At 38.8% G+C, this 22,860-nt stretch overlaps 1 protein-coding gene across 15 annotated transcripts in view; it reads left to right on the plus strand.

Annotated features, from left to right (window-relative positions):
* The window catches only part of esrrga (estrogen-related receptor gamma a), a 240,669-nt gene that overhangs the window by 13,901 nt on the left and 203,908 nt on the right, over positions 1–22,860 (plus strand). For 10 of the 15 annotated variants that reach the window (XM_072265109.1, XM_072265105.1, XM_072265104.1 and 7 more), the window contains one exon: positions 12,560–12,640. The exons of 4 other annotated variants lie outside the window; for them this stretch is intronic. In XM_072265109.1, coding sequence (XP_072121210.1) covers positions 12,624–12,640 — 17 coding nt within the window. In that variant the 5' untranslated portion in view covers positions 12,560–12,623. Of the gene's footprint in view, positions 1–12,559; positions 12,641–22,860 lie in introns of those variants that run through there. One more of the 15 variants, XM_072265115.1, reaches the window with a different exon arrangement.

Raw genomic sequence — 22,860 nt, forward strand, 5'->3', positions numbered from 1 at the left:
GTGGAGAGAGTCTATCAACAGAAATGGTTTAAAGTTAGTGGAAGTAGTTATTGATGCTGGTGGAAGTTGAGAATCAACTCAATTAAACGTCCATTAGCGGTTTAAAGAGATTCTAGTTCAATGCTGGTATCCTTTCATTGGATCCTGTCTTTGGGTTCTGCATTTAGCAAGTTGCAGTGGTAATGCAAAAGTCATGCAGTTTGCATTTATTTCATGCAATATTCTGTTTTCCTACTCTTCACCATAATAGAGTAGGGCATGTGATGAAGGTAATTTTGTGAGGATTAATTTTAAGTATTTTAAATTAATAGACCGAAAAAAAGAGATGTAATTTTTTTTTTAAAAATTGGATAATTGCTGTGCTAATATCAGTATTGCAACATTGGGCGCAACTGAAGTGACTCTACAGAAACTAGTATTTGATACATAGAAATTATAATACATAGAAATATATAGGAGTTACAACATGGAAACAGGCCATTTGGCTCAGGCAGTCCGTGTCGGGTTTTAATAACTGGATCTGAATTCTTAGAATTAGAAATGAATTTTTGGGAAAATTATCAATAGACCAGAAGCAATCACACTACACTGCAGGCTGCTTAACTACTTTATTCAAGCAGAGATGTACATTCGGATAATATTCATCTGAACTTTTGGGGGTTTGCTAATCCCTCAGGCAGGCTCAGTGTAAAGGGCAAACATATTTATAGTCATCCAAATCAGACTGCAATGAATGCATCACATATTGCTATATGGTGTCCAAATGCAACACTATTATATAGAGAAGAAACATAGATTTCAATTTCTCCTATATATTTATACAAAAATATAAAACATCAAAACAATAATTATATAAACATGTTTATAAGCTTTCCTTCAGTAATTTAGCACAATGTGTTAAAAAAACAAATGAGACATCACGTAGCTCGATAATTTCCCATGACCGAGTCACCAGCATGAAGCATGTAATTTAGCATGATTTAAGATGCATATCTCTGAGTTTGTGCATTGTTTCCAGATAGGCTTTAGTTTTTCTGACCCTTTCTGATAAATTTTTGGCACTTGCTCCTGCTCATTTCATTTGTACTGCATAGGTTAAAGCTACAAAAGAATGCAATAGTTCTCAGGCAGTCTATGTAAATTGTACAGTGACCAAATGCTGATAATGAAGGAGTAATAGCGAAGGATAAAGAAACATTTTTTACCTAGAGAACGAACATGGTTAATTTAGAAGTGATGAATTTAAGAGAATTTGAAAAAAAAAACAATTTCCATCTTGTTTTTCGTTGAACAATATTGATTCCCTTTCCCCTGTATGGTATGTAACTCTCCATTCGTACTGAGACTGAGGGTGATTTGTTTCCTGGCTTCTGCTAATGGTGTCAAATAAAGAATGAACCACCTGCTAAGAGTCTGCGTGAGTCTGACTTTGCATCTTTTTGTTTCCATTTTTTTCTCTTTCTCACTTCTTGTCTCTGGTGTTTCCCTAGAAACCCTAGCAGACTTGGAATCTCAACGTTTTGGGAACCATGGCCTTTTAGTTTATATTTCATCACTCCAAACTGACATTTCTTTTTGGCCAACTGTATATTAGTTAATCCCAGCAAAGGTGTCCATTCTCACTGTATCAGTGTGTTCATCTGGTAGTTTTCTAATTGGATCTCAGCTGTCAATTTTTTATAACCATGTTGCGACTCCACCGATTTAACGTCCCATTCATGCACGATAGATGATTGAAGCACAATTCAGAGCTCCTGAAAGTAAAAATCTATCTTGACCTTATAGCTCATTTACTCAATTTGTCACAACAGAAATTGTCTATTGTACAGTCACAAATGCCATTGTAACTACAAGACAGATTGCAGTCAGCATACTTTAATACCTTTCGGTATTTCTAATTCTCTGCCTTTCCATGTTCCACATCCTGTATATTAACAAGAGAGGAACTATGAAAGTAGGCAGCAACTTGGGTTTTGTTTGTCCTTTATTTAACCTCAAACTATTAGAAAATTTAACAAGTGAGAAACCAGGTGGAACCTATTCACCCATCCCATGACTTCAAACCAGTCTTGGGTCCAGCAGTTGCATAGAGTTATGATTTATAGGACATAAGAAGTAGTGATATAGAATAGATAATGTGTGTTTACTATGTGGTAGGACTCTAAAATGGGGCTAGAACACAGGAGAAGGTCATTATTTGTAAAGCTGACCATTAGAACAATAACTTCGCCTAGCTTTGTATATTATCAGTAATTAAAATGGTGTTTCACCCATATAACAATTAGCAACGAGTTAAGTACAATAGAAAAACATATTCATAGAATTGTAGAAATCGACAGTAGACTGCAGGCCCTTTGGCCCATAATGTTGCGCTGACCATGTAACCTACTCTAGGAACTGCCTACCGCATTGCCCTCTATTTTTCTAAGCTCCATGTTCCTGTCTAAGAGTCTCTTAAAGACCCGATTGTATCTGCCTCTACCACTGTTGTTCTCAGTGTATTCCACACACCCACTACTCTTTGTGTAAGCAAAAAACAACAGCTTACCTCTGACATCCCCCTTAAGTACCTGCTTCCAAGCACCTTACAACTAAGCCTCTTCGTGTTAGCCATTTCAGCCCTGGGAAAAAAGCCTCTGGCTCTCCCCACGATCAATGCCTCTCATTATCTTGTACACAAATTTCTAGATTTTTACACACAATATTCCAGACACAATAATTTATACACACAATTTTCTAAATCTATTCTTCTATATTTATATATTTTACAGTCATTAATTCCAAATGCAGATGTGTTGAAAATTCAAAAGTACTGTTATTTGTATTAAACATGGTTATATTCAAGCTGAGACAGTTCCTGGTGAGAACCAAGCTGATGGCAGAAAGCTTAAAGGAGAGACTAAAGCAAAGAAATGAGGGAGGAAGGGAGAAAAGACTAACGGCAAACATAAAAGGAATATAAAAATAATCCATGGCCATGTGAAAATGACAAAAGTTCAAAAAGGAAATGTACTCATGGCACCAGAGGGCATGGCTGAGGTACTAAATGAATACTTCATGTCCATCTTCTCCAACGAAGAAGATGATACGACAGAAAAGGAAGATGTAATTGAAATTCTTGTGTGACCAAAAAATTAATTTAAAGGAAAGGTGGTACTGGAAAGGCTTGCTGCTCTTAAAGTAGATAAATCACATGGCCCAGGTGGAATGCATTCCAGATTGTTAGAGGAATTAAGGAATTGCAGTGGCTTCAGCCATAATTTTCATACGTCCATAGACTTACTTGAGGACTGAACATTTGTGAGTTTTATACCCCTGTTCAAAACAAGATGTAAGAATAAACTCTGTAAGTACAGACCAATTTAATAGAGGTGTCAGAGAAAACTGTGGAAATAATAAACAGAATAATAATAATCAAAATTAGAAGTCACTTCATGGGCTGATGGATTAGATAAAACCAACATGGATTTGTTTAAAGCATATTGTGTCCAACTAAGATGATAGTTTTTTTGATGAATTTATAGCACTGGTTGAGGAGAGGACTGCCATTGCTGTGGTGTGTATTGGCTCTTCGAATGTCAGCACTCAAGAGCCTGAGTTAAAGAGAGAGGTTGAGTAGACTAGAGCATTTTTTTACCAGAGTGTAGCATTCTGAGGGGTGACTTTATAGTGGTGTATAAAACTGAAGGGAATAGTTGGGGTCAATACACACAGTCTTTTTCCCAGAGAAAGGGAATTAAATAAAATAACAAGAAGGAAACAGATCTTTCAGCCCAAATTTTCCATGCTGATGAAGATGCTGATCTAAGCTAATTTCATCTACCTGAGTTTGGCCCATATCCCGCTGAACTCTTTCTCTCTATGTACCTATCAAAATGCCTTTTAAGTGTTGCCATTGTATCTGTCTCAACCACTTCCTTTGTCAGCTCGTTCCATGTATCACCCTCTTTCCCTCAGGCCCCTCTTAAATCTTTACCTTCTCACCTTAAACCTAGAGGGCAAAGATTTAGAAGGGAACTGAGGGGAAACTTACTCATGTAAAGGGTGGTACATGGAACGAGCTGACAGAGGAAGTGGTTGAGGCAGGTACAATAGCAACATTTAAAAGGTGCCTTTGACAGGTATTTTCATAGCAGTTATAGAGTCCATTCTCACGTACGGATGTGAGACATGGACACTCACCAAGATGGTTGCTATACATGAATGCTCCGAATGGCTCTTGATGTGAGTTGGCAACAGCACATGATGAACGTCGAGTTCTATAACAACCTGCTGATGCTCACCACTAAAATTGAGGCGAGAAGACTGCAACTAGTGGGGCACTGTCTATGCCACCCCGAACTACCTGCCAGCCTAGTCATCAAATGGGAGCCCAAGCACGGATGAACCCTGGGTGCCCTCCCAAGACTATGGTCAATATGCTCCTAGAAGACAGCGGTCTGGCTAATGTAGATGAACTGAACACACTGATGAGGGAGAGGGAGGAGTGGAGAGTCCATCATCGTGCCCGACGCCGGCCCCCTAGGCCTGAGTTGACGTAGTAGTAGTGGTAGTTTGACAGGTACGTAAAGAGGAAAGGTTCAGAGGAAAATGGGCCAAACTCAGGCAGATGGAATTAACTTAGATGGGCATCTTCGTCACCATGGAAAATTTGGGCTGAAAGATCAGATTCCATGCTGTATGACTTCTAAAAGGCATTCTGTAAAGTTCCACATTATATAGATGGCTTCAAGATTGATAATATGGAATAAAAGTGGCTGAAGCAGTGTGGATAGAAAATTGGCTAAGTTAAAAGAGAGCAAAAGTATTGGTAAAAAGTAATGAACTTCAAGGAAAGAGAGACAAGCTGGTAGGATGAGTAGATAAGTGATAGATGAAAATCACTGATGTGTCAAATGTCACATACTTGATAGGAAAAATGGGAAGACTCCATAAACCTAGATTGGGGGCAAAATAGGGAAATTGTGCATGGTTCATCAAAACAAGTAGGCAGATTGAGAAGGGGATATGGACCATAGTTCATATTGTCTCATTGGGGTAAGTGCACAACATCTTGAATATATTTGGGATGATTGGATTAAGCTATAACATTTGGTATATTGCAGCATGATAAGTCCAGCAACATCAGATCATAGAATATCCTGTAAAGCAAGGGTGTAATATGGTTATATTTGGTATTTTTTTTATTAATTTGTGTGACATGTAGGTATTGCGATGTATCTCCCACGTTTAAAGGGAGTCATAATGGGTGATATGAAGTAGAATTCACATGCACAGTAAACATATGAAGGGCTTGAAACTCCATACTGGTCCAGACACATGTTGGGTCTTTGACATTCATTAGCCATATACCATAATTATCGTCCTGCAGTGACCAGCTTCAAAAACACACACCTGAAAAGCAACAATGAATACAATAATGACCTCTGTACACTGCTGGCAGATATAGAGGCAAAGGTTTTTAGGAAATGATAATCATAACAGATCATTTTTACATTGAGACAGTCAAGTACTTGAGTTACTTGTTGCATTGAGAGTTGAAGCTCAACACTAACACAGTAACTGCACCACCCTAGCTTTGAATTTTGTAATAATACCTATTATCATAGAATCATAGAAATCTGCAGCACATTACAGACCCTTCAGCTCACAATGTTGTGCTGACCATGTAACCTGCTCCAGAAACTGCCTAGAATTTCCCTACCGCATAACCCTCTATTTTTCTGAGCTCCATGTACCTAAGAGTCTCTTAAAAGACCCTATTGTATTTGCCTCCACCACTGTCACTGTATTCCACACACCCACCACTCTTTGAGTAAAAAAAAATTACTTCTGACATCATCCTTGTACCTACTTCCAAGCACCTTAAAACTATGCCCCCTTGTGTTTGCCATTTCAGCCCTGGGAAAAAGCCTCTGGCTATCCACACGATCAATGCCCCTCATCATCTTATACACCTCTGTCAGGTTATGTCTCATCTTCTGTTGTTCCAAGGAGAAAAGGCCAAGTTCACTTAACCTATTCTCATAAGGCATGCTCTCCAATCCAGGCAAAATCCTTTTAAGTCTCCTCTGCACTCTCCCTACAGCATCCACATCCTTCCTGTAGTGAGGTGACCAGAACTGGATGCAGTATGCCAGGTGGGGTTTATCTAAGGTCTTGCATAGCTTTAACCTCATGGCTCTTGAACTTAATCCCACGGTTGATGAAGGCCATCACAGCATATGCCTTCTTAACAACACTGTCAACCTATTGATACAAATAGTTCCTAGGTTTGCTTATTGAGCACCAGACTAACATGTAGGCCCAGGTATCCAGAATCTTTCCCATGCTTTTCTAACTAAATCTGATTCCATGGCACCTGACTTGCTCTGTTGATGATTCTACAGGTCATGACTCTTCAAGTATAAGTCTGGGTACTACCACCCAATGTGTGAAAGGTCATTTCCTTCTCTTTCCTTTAATCTTTCACTAGCTGCTTTAAATCTATTCCTTTGATATTTGACCCACAGCCAAAGGAAACAGACACTTCTCTCTCCTGGCTGCTCATAATTTTATACATTTCAGTTGTGTCTCCTGGGTTTCTCCCATATTGAAGAAGAATACCCTAGCCTCTTCAATCATTTGTAATAGCTAAAATTTTGCAGTTTTGACAGCATCCTCACAAATCTCTGCCCCCTCCTCAGTGTAGTTACAACTTTAAGTACTGCATGGAATACGCAAGCTGTGAACCAAATATTGCTGTGTACAGTTTGTGCATAACCTCCTTGGCTCATAAGGGATTCTGCTTGCCTTTCAATTATCTTATTGACCTGCCCTGCTATCACCTCTGTGGTATACATTCTAAAGCCCCAATGTATGTCCATGCCTCTCAATATACTCCGATTTATTGTATACACCTTGTCAGAATGCTGTGTTGGTTGTCTCACACTTTCCTGCCGAAGGGTCTCGGCTCGAAACGTTGACTGTACTTTTTACCACAGATGCTGCCTGGCTTGCTGAGTTCCTCTAGCATTTTGTGCGTGTTGCTTGGATTTCCAGCATCTGCAAATTTTCTCTTATTTGTGATTGGATCACACTTTTCTGAATTAAATTCAAACTGCTGATTTTCAGTTCAAATACCTCAGGACCTCTACTGTCCTGTAGTCCTAATGCCTTCCTCCTCAGTTTCAACTCGATAGTCATTCAATCATCTCCTGTACATTTAAGTCTAAATAATTAATGTGTGCTACAAAAATTCAATGTGACACACTGTAATTACAGAACATTTATATTGCTGCCTCCTAAACTGTTGATTACATTAGTTGATTTGTTGTGCATGTGGTGACTTGACAGGTTGACTCAATGGGCCCATCATTCTTTCCCCATCTCATCTGGTTATACCTATCACATCCCAGCCTTTGTCTTATCCCTCCCTCCCTTCTACATGCTGGTCATCTTTTCTCTACATTCTCAATCCTGATGCAGGGTCACACGTCAAAGTGTTGACCATCCCTTTGCTGCAACAGATGTTGCTTGACTTGCTGAGGACCTTCAGCAGTTTTTTTTTAATATACTGCCTTTTGATTACTCTACATTGCTGGATTTCTGCAGATAGAAACACCATTGTCTGTATGGTTGTAACTTCTGTTCACACAATGTACAACTTATTTTAGTTTTATACAGTGAGTCACATAGGCCTGTGCCCAGCTTCCACTCAATATCCAGTCTTTAACATCTGAACCATCAAGGCTGGCTGACATTTGAATATGGAGAAACCCATCGGTCACCTAGTTGAAGCACAAGGAGGTGCAACATTGTGCAACATTATGAGGAAATTACAAGCTGTCCACCAGTGTACTGCAAAATGAATTTTGAGATTCGTCGATACTCCATTCTTCTCAATGTGGTTTATCAAAAGTAATTGCTCTGTTGAGATCTTTGGAGATTGAATTGTAAAAGATGAATAGGCAATTCAAGCAGAAGAACATGACCAAAAAGTATTGGGAACAATCAGAGCTCTAAAGCAGCTTATCATTTTGAAATGAATCTTCTGAATGAACTCTGCTCTTGACACCTTGTATCCTCTGTCCAACTGATTCAGTCATAGCACCCACAATACTAATGTTACTTTGTCATCCCACCGACTCCAGTTTAGATGTGGCAAATTAACATGCATATCAAGAACTCACCTTTGTGTAATCCTTTGTGTTTGTCTTCTGTGTACATGGCCTATTCTAACAGCTCTACAATGTAGCTACCAGGGAGTGATGGTATGTCACACAAAATCCATGTGTTGGCATTTTTTCTGGGAACTTTAAAGTAGGATATTTATCCTAAGCATGGCTAGCTTCTAGCCAGCTGCTTCTTATGTTGTTTTATATGTCTGCCTTAACACTAACCTACATTTGAATTTCTATAAGCATATTGGGAGACAGGAGTTCCTTAACTGAAAGGAGAGTAGAGGCTAAAGCACTTATCATTCCCAGAAAGTATTTGAATTTGTCCATGAAGGGTCTTAAACTATGGGACAAAGATCAAGAACTGGGTAGTGAGATTAATCTGAGTACCTCCTTCCTTGACCAGTATGTATACCATGTGACAAATGGTGTCTTTCTGTGCCTTTGTATTTTACAATAAGGTAGTGGAAATCAAACTCAGGACAATGATAGGTTCTGTTTAGCTCTCCTTGTCAGACCATTGAGACTTTGTTGTTGCCTGCTGGTTGAAAGGTGTCACTACTTCTTTTGGCCTCCTTCACAAGCATTGTCTAAAAGACACTTGTAACTTCTTTGCTCGACTTTGCCTTCTGATAGTTCTCTATAACCAAACTCATTGTTCCCCTGGAGAGGTAAAATTGGAGTTCCATCTGGAGAATGGCAAGTTGACAACACGAGCTGCACAGACTAAACCTGCCTACTTTGTTTTCATTCGTGACTTTCAAGTTTTTGGGTTTTTTCTTGCAGGTATCAGGTCAGACAAGCACCCCACCTGTGAAATTTATTCTGCTCACAAAGGCATAGTTGGAGTAATTTTTACTTTAGTTTCATGTATGATGGTATTGGTATTCACATGTTGTTAGAAAATTATTTCATCCTGTTTCAAGCTTTTAGCTAATATTTTCTGATTAGTATTCTGCTTGTTTCTTTATATGTAGCATTTGTATACCAACCCTTCAGGTGGTTTTATTTCTTTATATGAAAACCAGATAATACTGATAAACATCAGCAAAATCTGCACATTCCCTTAGCCATGGTTTGTAATGCTGTAATGAAGCTGGATATATCGCATAATTTTGAAAGAGCAATATATTTTACAACATCAATATTTAAATCACTGCCCTAGACCTAACACTTCTTTATATCATTAACACACCATCCCACTGCTTTAGAAATGCTGGAAGAGGGCAGGCTGGGTCCTGTTTCTAATCATGTTGAAGGCTGGGCTGCGGATCTCCCTGAGTGGGGGAAAAATGTTTGTGCATATTTTATGTGCAATTTAGGTTTAATCTTAAAAATAGATAGGCAAAAATCCAAAGCAGTCATTTATGCAAATTCGCACATGATTCCAAACTAATTCGGACAGATCAGAATATGTATTGTCGGAAGTCCATCAGTTTTACTGGTCCAGTCCCAGAATGTCATTTAAATGGCAGCTTGCTGCTGATCAGCAGGTTTTGTTGTCTGATTATAATCCATTTGCATATAAAAGTGGTGCTATGTGACTTAGATTTTGGCTTATAATTTTTTTGAAGTGAACATCTGCATAATTCCTTTTGTTTCCCCATTTAAAATATTCCTATGGATTTTTATAGATACGACTAAGATTAGGTTCACTTTTGCAGGCCAAGAATGTTTCTGTAGTAATTTTAAACATAAAATAAAATTATCTCTATGTAGTTCAGGTAGCATTGAAGTTTCCTGCATCCTTCATACAGTTGTTGGATTTTGAAAGCACAGAAACAAGTTCAATAATAATAAAAAAAAGCTTGCAAGCATTTTATGCTGCTGTTTGAGAATTATATTACCCTATATAGAATAGATTACAGTTAATGATTTTCGTTGGTAGTTCAAGAAAAGCTATTTGCTGATATTCAAAGTGTTTTGTTGCATTAATTCACTCCAGAGAATTCTGTAGTCTTTTGATCTGTAGTGAAAATGTTGACGTGTGTGTGTGTGTGTGTGTGTGTGTGTGTGTGTGTGTGTGTGTGTGTGTGTGTGTGTGTGTGTGTGTATATGTTCTCTGTGATAAACTCATGTTATATCTCTTCATTGAAACAAACTAAAAACACAGTTGTGTAACAACATTATTGTTGTACCTTCTCCCCCCGTTGTGTTAGCGTTTTGCAGCTACACTGGATTCAAAGTCAGCTGTGTAGAGATACAAATTGCTTACTAATCTACGTACAGCTAATTTATATTGGATAGACCTTAATGAGATGCACCCAATCTTTTTACTTGTGCCATGATTAGAATCAAGCCCCGGGTCTTGATAAATATTCCATCAGAGTATTCAAATTACCCTTAAGGGCATTAATATAGGATAATAGATGGTTGGCAGTGAATTACAAGACAGTAATTCAATCGAGTGGTTCTGATGATGTCATAAATTGAGAGCCGAAAGTGCCTCCTGAATATGAGCAGATCAACACCACCCCCACTGCCACCCAACCCCACCACCCTGGATTTAATTATTACCTTAATCCCACTGCCAGCTATTACTTTCTTTTGTATATCATTATACAAAGAAGAATACCTAGATGAATTTCAACAGTTTAGGGGGGCTTGGTGGGTGCAGAGAATTTCTTGAGTGTAGACGCACAAGTTATGATTATGCCACGAGAGTGGGTGTGATATTCAAAATCCTTTTAGTAAAATTGATGATTCCAGTTAAATCATATTGCTGCATATCTCATCTGCTGGATTAGAGATGTTGTTGGAGGCCTGGAAGAAACACCTGTCTCTATTCCACAGCAGATGCACGAATAGAAATAGGCAAAGACAGGGTAAAAACAAAATATTTTTAGAGTTGTATAATGTGGAAAGAAACACTTTGGTCCACTGTGCCTGTGCCAATACCAGATACCTATCTCTACTAATCCTATCATCCAGCACTTGGCCTGTGGCATTCCATGCCATGCTGTTTCATGTGCTTATCTAAACTCTTAATAAATATTGCAAAAGTAGCTGCCACCACCAGCTTTTCAGATAGCACACTTGAGATTTCAACCACTTTCTGAGTTAACAAATTTCTTTCTCAAATCCCCTCTAAATCTTCTGTCCCTTACCTTAAATGTAAGCTCTTCTGGTCATAGGTAACTTTGCTTAGAGGAACTGTTTCTCTCCACCTTTCCCATTTATGCCCTTCATTTTCTTCAATCAGCTCGCCCTTCAGCGTCCCTGTTCCAAGACAACTCCAGCCTATTCAGTCTCTCCTCATAATTGAAATTGTATTTCAGAAAATACAATCATATCCACTATGGCAACAAAAAGTGAACACAGTTCTCCAGCTGTGACCTAACAAATATCTGCACTTATATTTTATGCCACAGCTAATGAGGCCTTTTAAACCATCTTACCTACTTGTTCTGCTGCCTTGGAGATTTTGACAAGTACTGTAAGATCCCTTTGCTTTTCAGTGCTTTGTGGAATCTGACCATTTATTGTGTGTAGCCTGGCCTTATTAACCCTCTCAAGCACATCAGCTCATATTTTTCAGGATTAAATTTCATCTGCCAGCGGTGAATTTGGCCTAGCATTTTTTTTTTCATATTAGAACAACAACATTTTTTTCAGCAAAATTCGGGAGATCCACTTGTACGGGTTTAATCCATGTACTTGCTTCAAACAGTTTGAACGTACTGCTATACTGATCGCTTGAATTTCTGTGTCTTTTGTGGGAGCTATATTTGGCATACTCGAGAAAAATTGAAATCAACATATTCAATTGAAACTTAAAACAATGTTGTAACCATGTTATGTCTTTTGTTATTATGCATACCTTATTCTAATTTATCCATCTCATTTTGAAATTATTTCCTTTCTTTATTTTGTCTTGCACCATACATTATTCCTGGACCAAGAGTGCAGGCAGGAAATCCATATACAGAACTGTACTGGTTCTACAACCAGGAACTGGAAGATGCACTCCTCGGTATTATAATTTCTCACAATAGATCAGCTGAATTTTTAGTTGATAATCAAAGGCCAGGGCAATTGATGCCGTACACAACCAAATCTGAAATGAGTAGGAAGGACAATGGCATGAGTTCTGGCATACTAGTTAGCTAATGGTAAGGAATCTTTTTAAAACCTTACAGATTGTAGAAGCATGGAGAAGCAGAGGGACCAATGGATTTGTATTATTTTATACTCCTGGGAATAAGGAGACAACATGGTTGCTTTTGGTTTTGATTTTAATAGAGTTAAAAAGCAGGGAGGGAAGACATATATAGGGTGGCATATTATTAGTACAGACCCTTTCTTTTGATGGATGGTGAGCACCTGTTAACTATTTGTGCAGGGGAAGGAAATGTACAATTAAAATGTGATCTTTTTCCCCCTTTTCTCCCTCATTGAAGACGCTGGGGTGCAGTTCCACAGGTGTTGACAACCTTCCTCACTTCGCCCAAGAGCCCATTCTTCATGTGGAAACTTAAACCGTGAGTATCGGCAGGTTGTTTCACTTTGAAGGACGTAGAAACTCTGTTCCCCTGATGTCTGCAGTTATGCTTTAAAGTAATAGTCATTGGATGGTAACCTGGAGCTGGGAACTTGGCAACTTCCCTCCTCTTCCTTTATTGGAGTGATCCAACTCTAATCTTACTCAGCCTTTGAACCCAACAGAGAGAAGAGTTTCAATCTGGAAACTTAATAGTTCTGTATGAATTAGAAGTGTCCGGTGATATTTATATCTGCACTCTGCAACCTGACCCATTGAGGCAGTTCAATTGGATCAATTGTGATTGTCTTTCATAGCTGATTTTTCCCACTTGATCACAATATTATATCATTAAATCTCAGCTTCGTTGGGAAAAATCATGAAACTCTTTTACAGTGCATAATCCTTTGATAATTTTTGATGATTCTAAACTAAAAACCACATGACAGGCATTTTGAATACAAGATTACCAGAAATTCTGAGAAATAAACAAATAAGTATAACCGAGATCAAAACCAGTGCTGTGACAGCACAGTAATCCTCTGGGTGCTGTATTCTTCAGAGCTAAACTGAGACTTTATCGTTGCATACCCCACATATTGAGTGATGGAGCTATTGGGAGGAAGGGACGAAAAGAGACTAAACGACCTAGTAAGTGAAGGATGAGAGACCTCGTCAACCTGAGTGTCAGTGCTAGAAGCCTGGCAACAGGTTGTGTGTGTGCCATCTCAGCAAGGGGGAATCAGCCATGATAATAAGGGGAACTTCACTTCGAGCCACAAAAGTAATCGGCATATTGAAAAGTCCTGACAATAGTTGTACTATTATTGTTGTCAGATAAGTTTCTGATGCAGATGTTTAAGTCCACAATAATCTATTTATTTAACAGGCTTTGGCTAAAAGATTTGTAATAAATCTGGAAAAGGAACAGTTAAAACTAAATGCATCTCTTATTTTGCTCTGGGGATGCTGTGCTTTTGATAAAAATATTGTAGAGTAATAAATTTATCAAACTAAAATGCAGGAGCTAATAGACTACTCAAGTTTCAATGAATGGGAAATAGAAATCAGGCTCTTATTACTGCAAAGATACACAGATGCTGTCTGCTTTAATCACTTGGTCATGGTTGGCAGACAGTTAGTCACCATAGACTGTGACAGGGTGAAAGCAGGGTACCAGGGTCCCTAGCAAGTGAAAATTTGATGCAGAAAATGATCTTTTTCCCTCCCTAGAAGTTAACAGCAACATTTTACTTCAAATCATTAGTCTCGCATAACTCAATCAATATGGATTTACTCAAAAATCAATTTCCTACCGCAAATATGATTGTTAAATAATTCACAAGTAACAAGCCCTCTGGCACCTGGAGGTTGAAGGGGGGTAAGTGCTGAACAAGATTTAAAGCAGATTTCAATTAAATGAAGAGAAAAAAATATATTAACATTCAGTCAGCCTTTGAAACTTTTCTTCATTTGGTCAGAATATTTTTTTGGGAAAGGGAGGGGCAAGTCTGGGAAGAGCACAGTGGAAAGCTGCATAAATCAGCGCAGGTGCAATGGAGCGAACTTAACTGTTCAGCATATGTAAGTGCAATCTGAAAATCACTTGAAATTGGTCCCTAATGACCTCTGCTTTTGTCATATGGTCATGATTATAACGATAAAATTGCATTGCCATGCCTTTAGTGAGAACGAGGTGGATGAATAATTGTTACGTGTATTGAATGCAGTGTGTGTCTGGGTGAATCAGGACAGCCACTGGACATGTATTTCCTCCCTCTAAAGCAGTTTTCAAAGAGCCCACCTCTTGTACTAATAGATACCAGGTACACTGTCATTTTATTAGGAAAGCTAGCCAGGCTTTTGAAGGTGTGTGGAAACGTGGTTCGGATACGATGGCTGATTCTGTGTTCGCATCAGGCTCACTAATAAATTCTAGCTAATTCATTTTTTATTCTCTCTAGGGGTCTGCTTGCAGACTTGACTTAACAGAGGAAGCATCATGTTACTTCCTTTAAATAATTGATGTCTCTTGGCCTAAGCCAGCTCAGAAGAAAATCTGAAAATAGTGACTGATTAAGTAAATATGTAGCTTTTGCATTCCTGATATGTGGCTGGGATGGCTGTCATTGAATCTTTGTGCAGAGCTCTCGATTTCAGAGGATGTATTTTGACAGATTGTCATTAATATCAGAAGTGCAATTAAAGAAACCTTTGTCTCATTTAGTTTGGCCTATCACAGTAGTTTCCGTACTTGTCATAGAGACAGTTCAGTGCAACCACTTTCCAGATATACCAACCATGGAGTTTGTTGGAAAATCATAAGAATGACTACAGGATCATTAATGTTTCAGTGTGATCATCATCACAGATCGATGATCCTGAGTGCTCTGCAGTTGGCATCCTCATTGAAAGCTGGTATCAGCAGAAAAAGAAACCCAAAATGGAATAAAACCAGGCCCATACTGTATGTAGATTAAAAATAACAGATACTTTATAGTGATTACAATGCAGTAATATAATCTTAGAGTTTAGATGACAGTTATAAATCACTCAAGGTTTACTTTTGTGGCTCATGACATCACCTGAACCTGTTTATTAAATTACTGCCTTGTAATCACTCTTTAGTAGCCATTATTCTCAAATACCTATGGAATCGTTTTATTTTCTAATAATCCTTCCTGAAGAAGGAACACTTGCAGTACTGCAGTGGTAGTCACATGACCACATGCAACATTGGGCCCAAAACCGCTGTTAAGTTTATTGTCCTTTCACCTTTGTAATTGCTGTGAACAGTGCACCACTTGTTGTAAAGATTAACTCGAGTTCTGTGAGTTACGGCAAGAGTTCAATATCACTTCTGTTGATATAAATTGTTTGAGTTTTGTTCCCTTGATTCACAGTGCAATTGAAATCTGTGATTGCTCACTTAGGGTTTGTCAGCTGAGGCTCAGTTGGTAGTTCTCCTCCCATTGTGCCAAGGGGCTGTGGATCTGAATCTGACCTCAGTGGACTGAAAGCAGTCTAAGTTATTGTTCCGGCGCAGAAGAGGTGCAACACTGTCAAAAGTGCATGATATTGCAATCAGATATGCAAAATTGAAACTCTCTCAGGAGAAAGACCCCCTGGTGCAACCGATCCCTGATTAGGAGACTAATCACTGGGATCCCGATTAATGTTTGTCCCTCAACCAACAGCTATAAACATATTATCTGCTCATTATCACAGTGCAGTTTCGTTTATGCATGTAGTTTAAGATCACAACTGAAAGGGGCTTTTAGGACATCTTATCATGAAAGACTTTGGATAAATCTGAGTCTTCCTATCATGACTGTATCATAAATGGTTAATTATTATTTTGCGTCTTAATACCATTAAACAGTTAGCTGAAATGAAGAGATGTAATGATAAAGTATGAGTTTTCGGTTAGCTGTAGGAAAATGAGTTTTAGAGCTGATTATCTGGAGACTATTCAATTGCTGAAAAGAAGGATACTATATTATTACTATTATCAATTTTCCCCTGAAAATATTGTCCTTCCTGAGTGGGAGAGGGTCAGAATGATTGTTAGCCATTTCTTTGATAACAAGTACTAGTGTACCAAAACCCTTGCTGGCCTTTATCTGACATCATTAATTGACAATCACAAAGTACAAGTTCTAACAAACATCCAGATGGTGATCAAAGTCTGACTGCTCTCCTACATCTAACCAGTGTCACTAAGTCCAGTTGTACAATATATCCTTCACTGCTGCTGCAATCAATTACTCACTGCAGGTCAGTAGCGAACCCAGAATTATTTTGGTCATCATAGTTTCCATATTAGATTATAAGCATTTTTCATTGATGTCTTTTTAGGAGCATTTAATTAGACGTAAAGAAAATCTTAATGCTTCTCCTCTCAAACAACAACAAATATTTTACTATCTACAAAAAAGTATTATTTTTGTATTCATATTTTATGTCATTTGGGTTGGTACTAAAGTTTGTGTGATCATGACACTGACTTGGTTTTAGTGCAACGTTCCTTCCAAGTATGGAATCAACATTCATGGTTGAACAGCCAAGGTCAATGAGATATTTAACAAATTATAAATCAAAAGTTCACTGTTGTGATGTCCCGCTTTCACCAATAACTTTCTGCCTTCTAGATGTTCAAAATTAACCAATTATCAAATGTAATCATTATTATAGAATCTGATTTCTAATAATTATTATATTTATATCAGCAGAAGAGAGACTGAACTCTTGACTTAACCCACTGGCAACTCTAATTGATCTTTACAGTACACTTACAGTACAGTAACTACTACTCTTTTCACAACAATTACTAATATGGCCATAGGAAGTGTGTGAGTTAATAATATAGAATCCAGCATCACAAAGTAGTCAACTGTATTTTCCAATCAGATATGCAATTAGCAGTTCCTGCATTTAATATTAAAATAATTTCATCAGTAAGAAAGCTGACCATCTATTCCAGTATACTCTTATCAGCTAAATAATTAGTTAAAATAAACCTTGTTCTTTATGCAGTAATGCTGTATTATTAATAATTCAGAAATTTCTGCCAAAGATGACATTCAGGAGTTTTAGCCATTTGTAATATGTGTAAATGGCTAACAGCTTCTAAATTGTACAGAAATAGCTTGAGCTATATAATTCTTTACAACCATAGTAATGAAATTATAAGCAGAAATACACCTCAATAATTACATTACAGAACTCTTCACAACAAAGGGAAAACTCCATTCTGGCAATTTGGAAGCAACTCTTTAGTTCAGTTCAATTCCTGTTTTGGTTTTAAGTCTGCATTTAGTTAATGAACTATTCAACTTCCTGGATCTATATTACTTTCCATTTTGAGCTTTTCTGTTTCTACCTGCCACTGATTGGAAAAGGAGCTAGAGGGAGGGCAGCAAGAGGCATGGTAAAATAGTGGAAGGCTTGAGGAGGAAACCAGCAGCCAAATAGTGGCTCCACAATCATGAGGAAATCTGCAGGTGCTGGAAATCCAAGGAGACACAGAAAAAATGCTGTAGGAACTCAGCATGTTAGGCAGCATCTATGGAAAGGGAAAAACAGTACACATTTCGGGCTGAGAGTCTTCATCAGGACTGGAAAAAAAACATGAGAAGTTAAGAGTAAGATGGTGGGGGGAGTGGAGTAGGCTCCCCTTTGTTGCTTAAACCCTGTGAGTGTGTTGCCAAATAGGGGCTTGCTGCTTTGGACCACAGATGCTTCCAAATTTTATTTATACCTTACAGGATTGGTATATATGTGATATGTTCTAATTTTTCAGGTAATGCTAAACTTTAATGCAGAATCTAGTTGTGTTAACCAGGGTGATATTTCAAAGTAAGCTTAAAAGACAAGGAAATAGCAGATGGAATTGAAAACAACTGAGTACAGAATGATGAGATTAGGCAGAAGCATTTCGTAGTTAACATATTAAACAGGAGCATCCTTGAGATAAGACTGTTGATAGATCTCCTGTTTTAAGGGAAGATAGTGAATAGCATATTGGAATGCAACTAAAAAATGTAAAGAGATATGGATGAAATTGCTTAAAGCTGTGGTGAAGCTGTTGTTGGGTTGTTTGTGCTTTGGAAAGATGATAAATTATTCGTAAACGTCCAAGGCAGGATTGATTCCTGAATTTATAGGGATGAATTATGATGAGAGATTGCCCATACAAAAACTTTACTCTTAGGGGAGGGTAGGTGGGATTGGTGTGTGTGTGTGTGTGTGTGTGTGTGTGTGTATCTCTGTCCAGCAGGAAGGTGGATAGGGTGAGTGCTCAGGAAAGCTTTTTAAAAATTATATATGAAGAAAATTTGGATCAGCTTCTGGTGCAAGTTTCAATGAGTAGTTTAATGTTGAAGAGATAAATAGACTCACAGAAGCATATAATAAGGAAAGCCGGCCACTTGACCCACTGTGTGCATGCAAGCTGAAATGTAAATGATCAGGTTGCTTCCATTTTCTAGTATTGTAGCCTGAACAGGGAAGAACAAGGAAGATTTCAGCAAAGGATCAGACAGAGTCCCATGAGGGGAAGTGGTACTAGGATACTGATTTTGAAGTCTTTATATGGAAAAGTTGGCAATTGTAGGCCAGATGCTCGGGTGAGATTCTCCATAAAAAGCAAATTACATTACTATTGTCTTCAGCCAACAAATTAATTAGAAGTATAAATGTTGTAACAACATTACAGATCAGTCAGCATTTGTGGAAAGAATATATGAATTGATGTTCCTAATGCAAATCTGTTGTTGGAACTGGAATTTGATGGCATGTTTGTATCTGATAGATAAATATATTTCTCCTTTGCTTAGATCCTGATCTACCTGTCATACCTTGTGCTTTATCATATTGTTTCAGATTTCATCTCCCTTGAGTATTTTTATTTAATCTGCTGAGCAAATTTCAATTGTCTGTAGTTTATATATTATGTGTTGCTATGCAATATTCTATGTTTCCTGTTTTGTTCATCTCCATTCATAATTGGACTCACCATAAATTTGTTTACCAAGCTCCTGCCATACTTTTGGAGGGGGTGGGATTGTAATTGCTACTTCCTAAATGAATGTGCAGCAACAAATCTAATTGTAATAGCTCACACTGACAGAGCAGTAGATTACATTCTTACCTTTAAATTTGTTTGGGAACATCAATAAAAACAACTAATTTGATTATTGAGCAGCTATATTTTCATAGTCATTATGATACAAATAATAATTGCATTAAGGGAAGGCAGAGATTAGACTGTTACCTTCCCCTTTCTGAAAACAGTGAATTAATTTACAGTTATAAAGAATGATGAGGCTGTACTAACAGCACAGACAGGGAGAAGAATATATCCAACAGGTTTGCACTAACATTTCTATTAGCCTAGAGCAGTGTTTCAGAGGATATGCTACATTTACAATCAAGATATTATAGCATAGAGGGAGGCTATTTGACCCGTCATCCCTGTGTTGCTGCTGTTTCCTAACAGAAGCCGTCTACTTTATTAAAATTTTCTTTCCCTATCCCCTATCCTTTTATATATTTTTTTCAAACACCTGTCTGATTCCACTTAAAAGATGTTACAGTCACTGCCTTAATAGCTGCCTGTGGTAAGAGTATTCTATTTCCTAATGATATTCTTGTGAACAAAACCTCTTTTAATTTTCCACTTTCATCCTTCTTGTGATAATTCTCAGTATGTGCCCTCTTGTTACTGATTCACCAACCAGTGGAAACAATTCTTCACTGTTTCACTTCTCAAAATCTTTCATAATTTTGAAAATGTGTATTGCGTTCGTCCTTAACCTTCTGTGCTGCATTGTTTCTCTCATTGCTCATCTTACCATGAGTCAGATACTGAGTATGATTGAGAAATAATTCTGGTTTTGAGCTGAATCTTGAAGTGTTTACTTTTTGCTGTTTCTAGTTTAATGGGCACAATAGTCTTGTCCTGCATGAGTGAATATCCGTGTTGTCTGCTGCCGCTCCACAACAGATGATACCTCTTATCTCCTGTGATTTGGAATTTAAAAGCCACTGAAGCTCAACAATTGTATATTCGGATATAAATGGGCTGAAAATGGCACTTTATTTAAATTTCAAAATTTAAAGAATTTAAATGATACCGTCTTGTTTCATGCATAAAGCTTTGCTTTTATATTCTGCAGCTCTGAAACTGGGCTCAATAATGCTCGTGCTTTTGGGGCCCAGTGGTTGTGTTTGAGTACTTAAATAACGTGTGACACAAGTGCACACTTCTGCAGCAGGTTTTGTTGGATGCTGTGTTGATAAAGGTGCGTATGTGCCGGACACTGCTGGAAGTACGCAGTCAGGGGAGGGTCATGGCATCAAGTCAGTACGCAATGCTGACTTGATGCAAACGCTCCAATTGTGAAACGTGCTGCTCCAGTTTACACTCCTTAACAGTTTAGAACACCGACAGTCTCCCCTCCGTCATCCGTCCTCCATCGTCATTGCGTTTCAATCTTGCCGCTCCCTCTCCACAGCATTGTTGGTATACCTTTACCAAAGAAGCACAATGGTTCAAGAAGGGCACTCAGCCTTCTCAAGGCAGGTGAGCAGGAACAGAAGGGCTGGCCTGACCAGCAACACCTCAATCCTGAAAAACGAACAAATAATATTTAAAAAATCAAAAATCAATTAACATGCACTAAACCGTAGGAAGAGGCTCCCATTATCAAACGGTGTGTTGATCAGTTCCTGGTTGTGTTCTCCTAAATATATATGCATTTAATACTTTAAGTAGTTGATTCAAGATGACATTGCCGGTCATGTTTATAGACAATGAAAGACATCTTTTTAACTTTTAAGGCACTTAGATAAATCAATTGATCCCGAATGTAGGTGTGGTGATAGACATTCCCCTTGTAAGACAGCTTAGCTGGGAGAGTGGGCAGAGGGTCAGCTGAGCCAGGCAAGCTGCTGAAATAACATTGAAGGAGAGGAGGAGGAAGACTCCCAGCAGATGGTTACGTGGGCCCAAGGGAGAAATCTCCCTAGCCAAAGCTCAGAGAAGGGTGTGTGAAACATCTGTACATAACTAAGGATATCCTCACTGTCATCCATCACCTGCCACAGCCATAATCATGTCTTCAGAGCTGGGTGTGGAGCACATTGCCAGTTGCTGCCTGGGTGACTATGGCAATGAATTTTTATATGCTGCACTTTTTAAAAGTCTGAAGCTAAAGACATTTGTAGTGAGGGAGATGGTGAGGTTCTCTGTTCAAAAGGAAATAACCACATTTCATTTATCAAAGACTGGGAGGTAGACAGTAATGTAGCAATTGAATACTACTGAATGTATGCATATTGCTCTTCAAGTGCCATATGCCAAGTCTGCCCTAAGCAAGAACAAAGGAGATTTCACTCCTTTCAGTTTAATCTGCTGTGTGACCAAATCCTGGTACCTTACCAGCAAGCATTCTTCAGCTGGAAACACAATTGATTGCAGATGCTGGAATCTGAAGCAACAAATGATCAACTGCAAGAACTCAGTAGGTCAAGCAGCATCTACGGAGGAAAAGAATTGTCAGTGTTTCAGGTCGAAACCCTGCATCATGGGCCCTGAGGCAAGTTTTGGACTCAAAACATCAACAATTCCTTTTCGCCCACAACTGTTTCTCCACCTGCTGAGTTGGTCCAGCAGATTATTTATCTTTCTTCTGCTTCCTATTAAAGGGTGACAAGTTATCTATAACAGAAAGGCTGATGTCTTTTGGTGTGCACGCTGCCACATGAACTGTGACAGAGAAAACTGTTGGGGCTCCGAGACAGCATTTATGATGGCTGCAGGGATCTGGAAGATTTCTGCACCCCCTGATAGTGTGAGACTCAGGATTCATGGTGATCTGCTGCATGACAGAGCACTAGGGGTCACCATTATGAAATGAGGTGACTTGCCATGGCAACCAGCAGAGGAGCAGGAGCATAACGAAAATGAGAAGGAACTTGAGAAAGTGGAAGGGAGCAGATGCGATGGGCCAGATGGCCTGACTCATTTATCTTGTATCTTATGGTAATGGTAACCCAGCCGCTGTCTGGCCACACTGTGTGTGAAAGTGTGAGTCAGTAAGTGTGACCCCAATCCTCTTGCTCCTGTGACTTGCCATCACAAAGCTGATTGGCCACAATGCTGAGCTAAGTATAAAACCAAAACAAAATATGAATTTGGTTTTAGTTGCTTGACTCATTTCATGTTGTCATATAGAAAATGCTGGAGGAACTCAAAATGCTTAGGGAAGTCGATGTTCATGCCATCAGGTTGGAGGCTACCCAGACGGAATATAAGGTGTTGACTTCTCTAACTTCCGCTAATGCCCCACCTGCCCCTCGTACCCCATCCGTTATTTATTTATATACACACATTCTTTCTCTCACTCTCCTTTTTCTCCCTCTGTCCCTCTGAATTTACCCCTTGCCCATCCTCTGGGTTCCCCCCCCCGCCCCCCCCCCCCGTCTGTCTTCCCGGACCTCCTGTCCCATGATCCTCTCGTATCCCTTTTGCCAATCACCTGTCCAGCTCTTGGCTCCATCCCTCCCCCTCCTGTCTTCTCCTAACATTTTGGATCTCCCCCTCCCTTTCCAACTTTCAAATCCCTTACTCACTCTTTCTTCAGTTAGTCCTGACGAAGGGTCTCGGCCTGAAACGTCGACTGTACCTCTTCCTAGAGATGCTGCCTGGCCTGCTGC

The sequence above is a fragment of the Mobula birostris genome, chromosome 8 (assembly GCF_030028105.1).
Source record: "Mobula birostris isolate sMobBir1 chromosome 8, sMobBir1.hap1, whole genome shotgun sequence".
Taxonomy (NCBI): Eukaryota; Metazoa; Chordata; class Chondrichthyes; order Myliobatiformes; family Myliobatidae; genus Mobula; species Mobula birostris.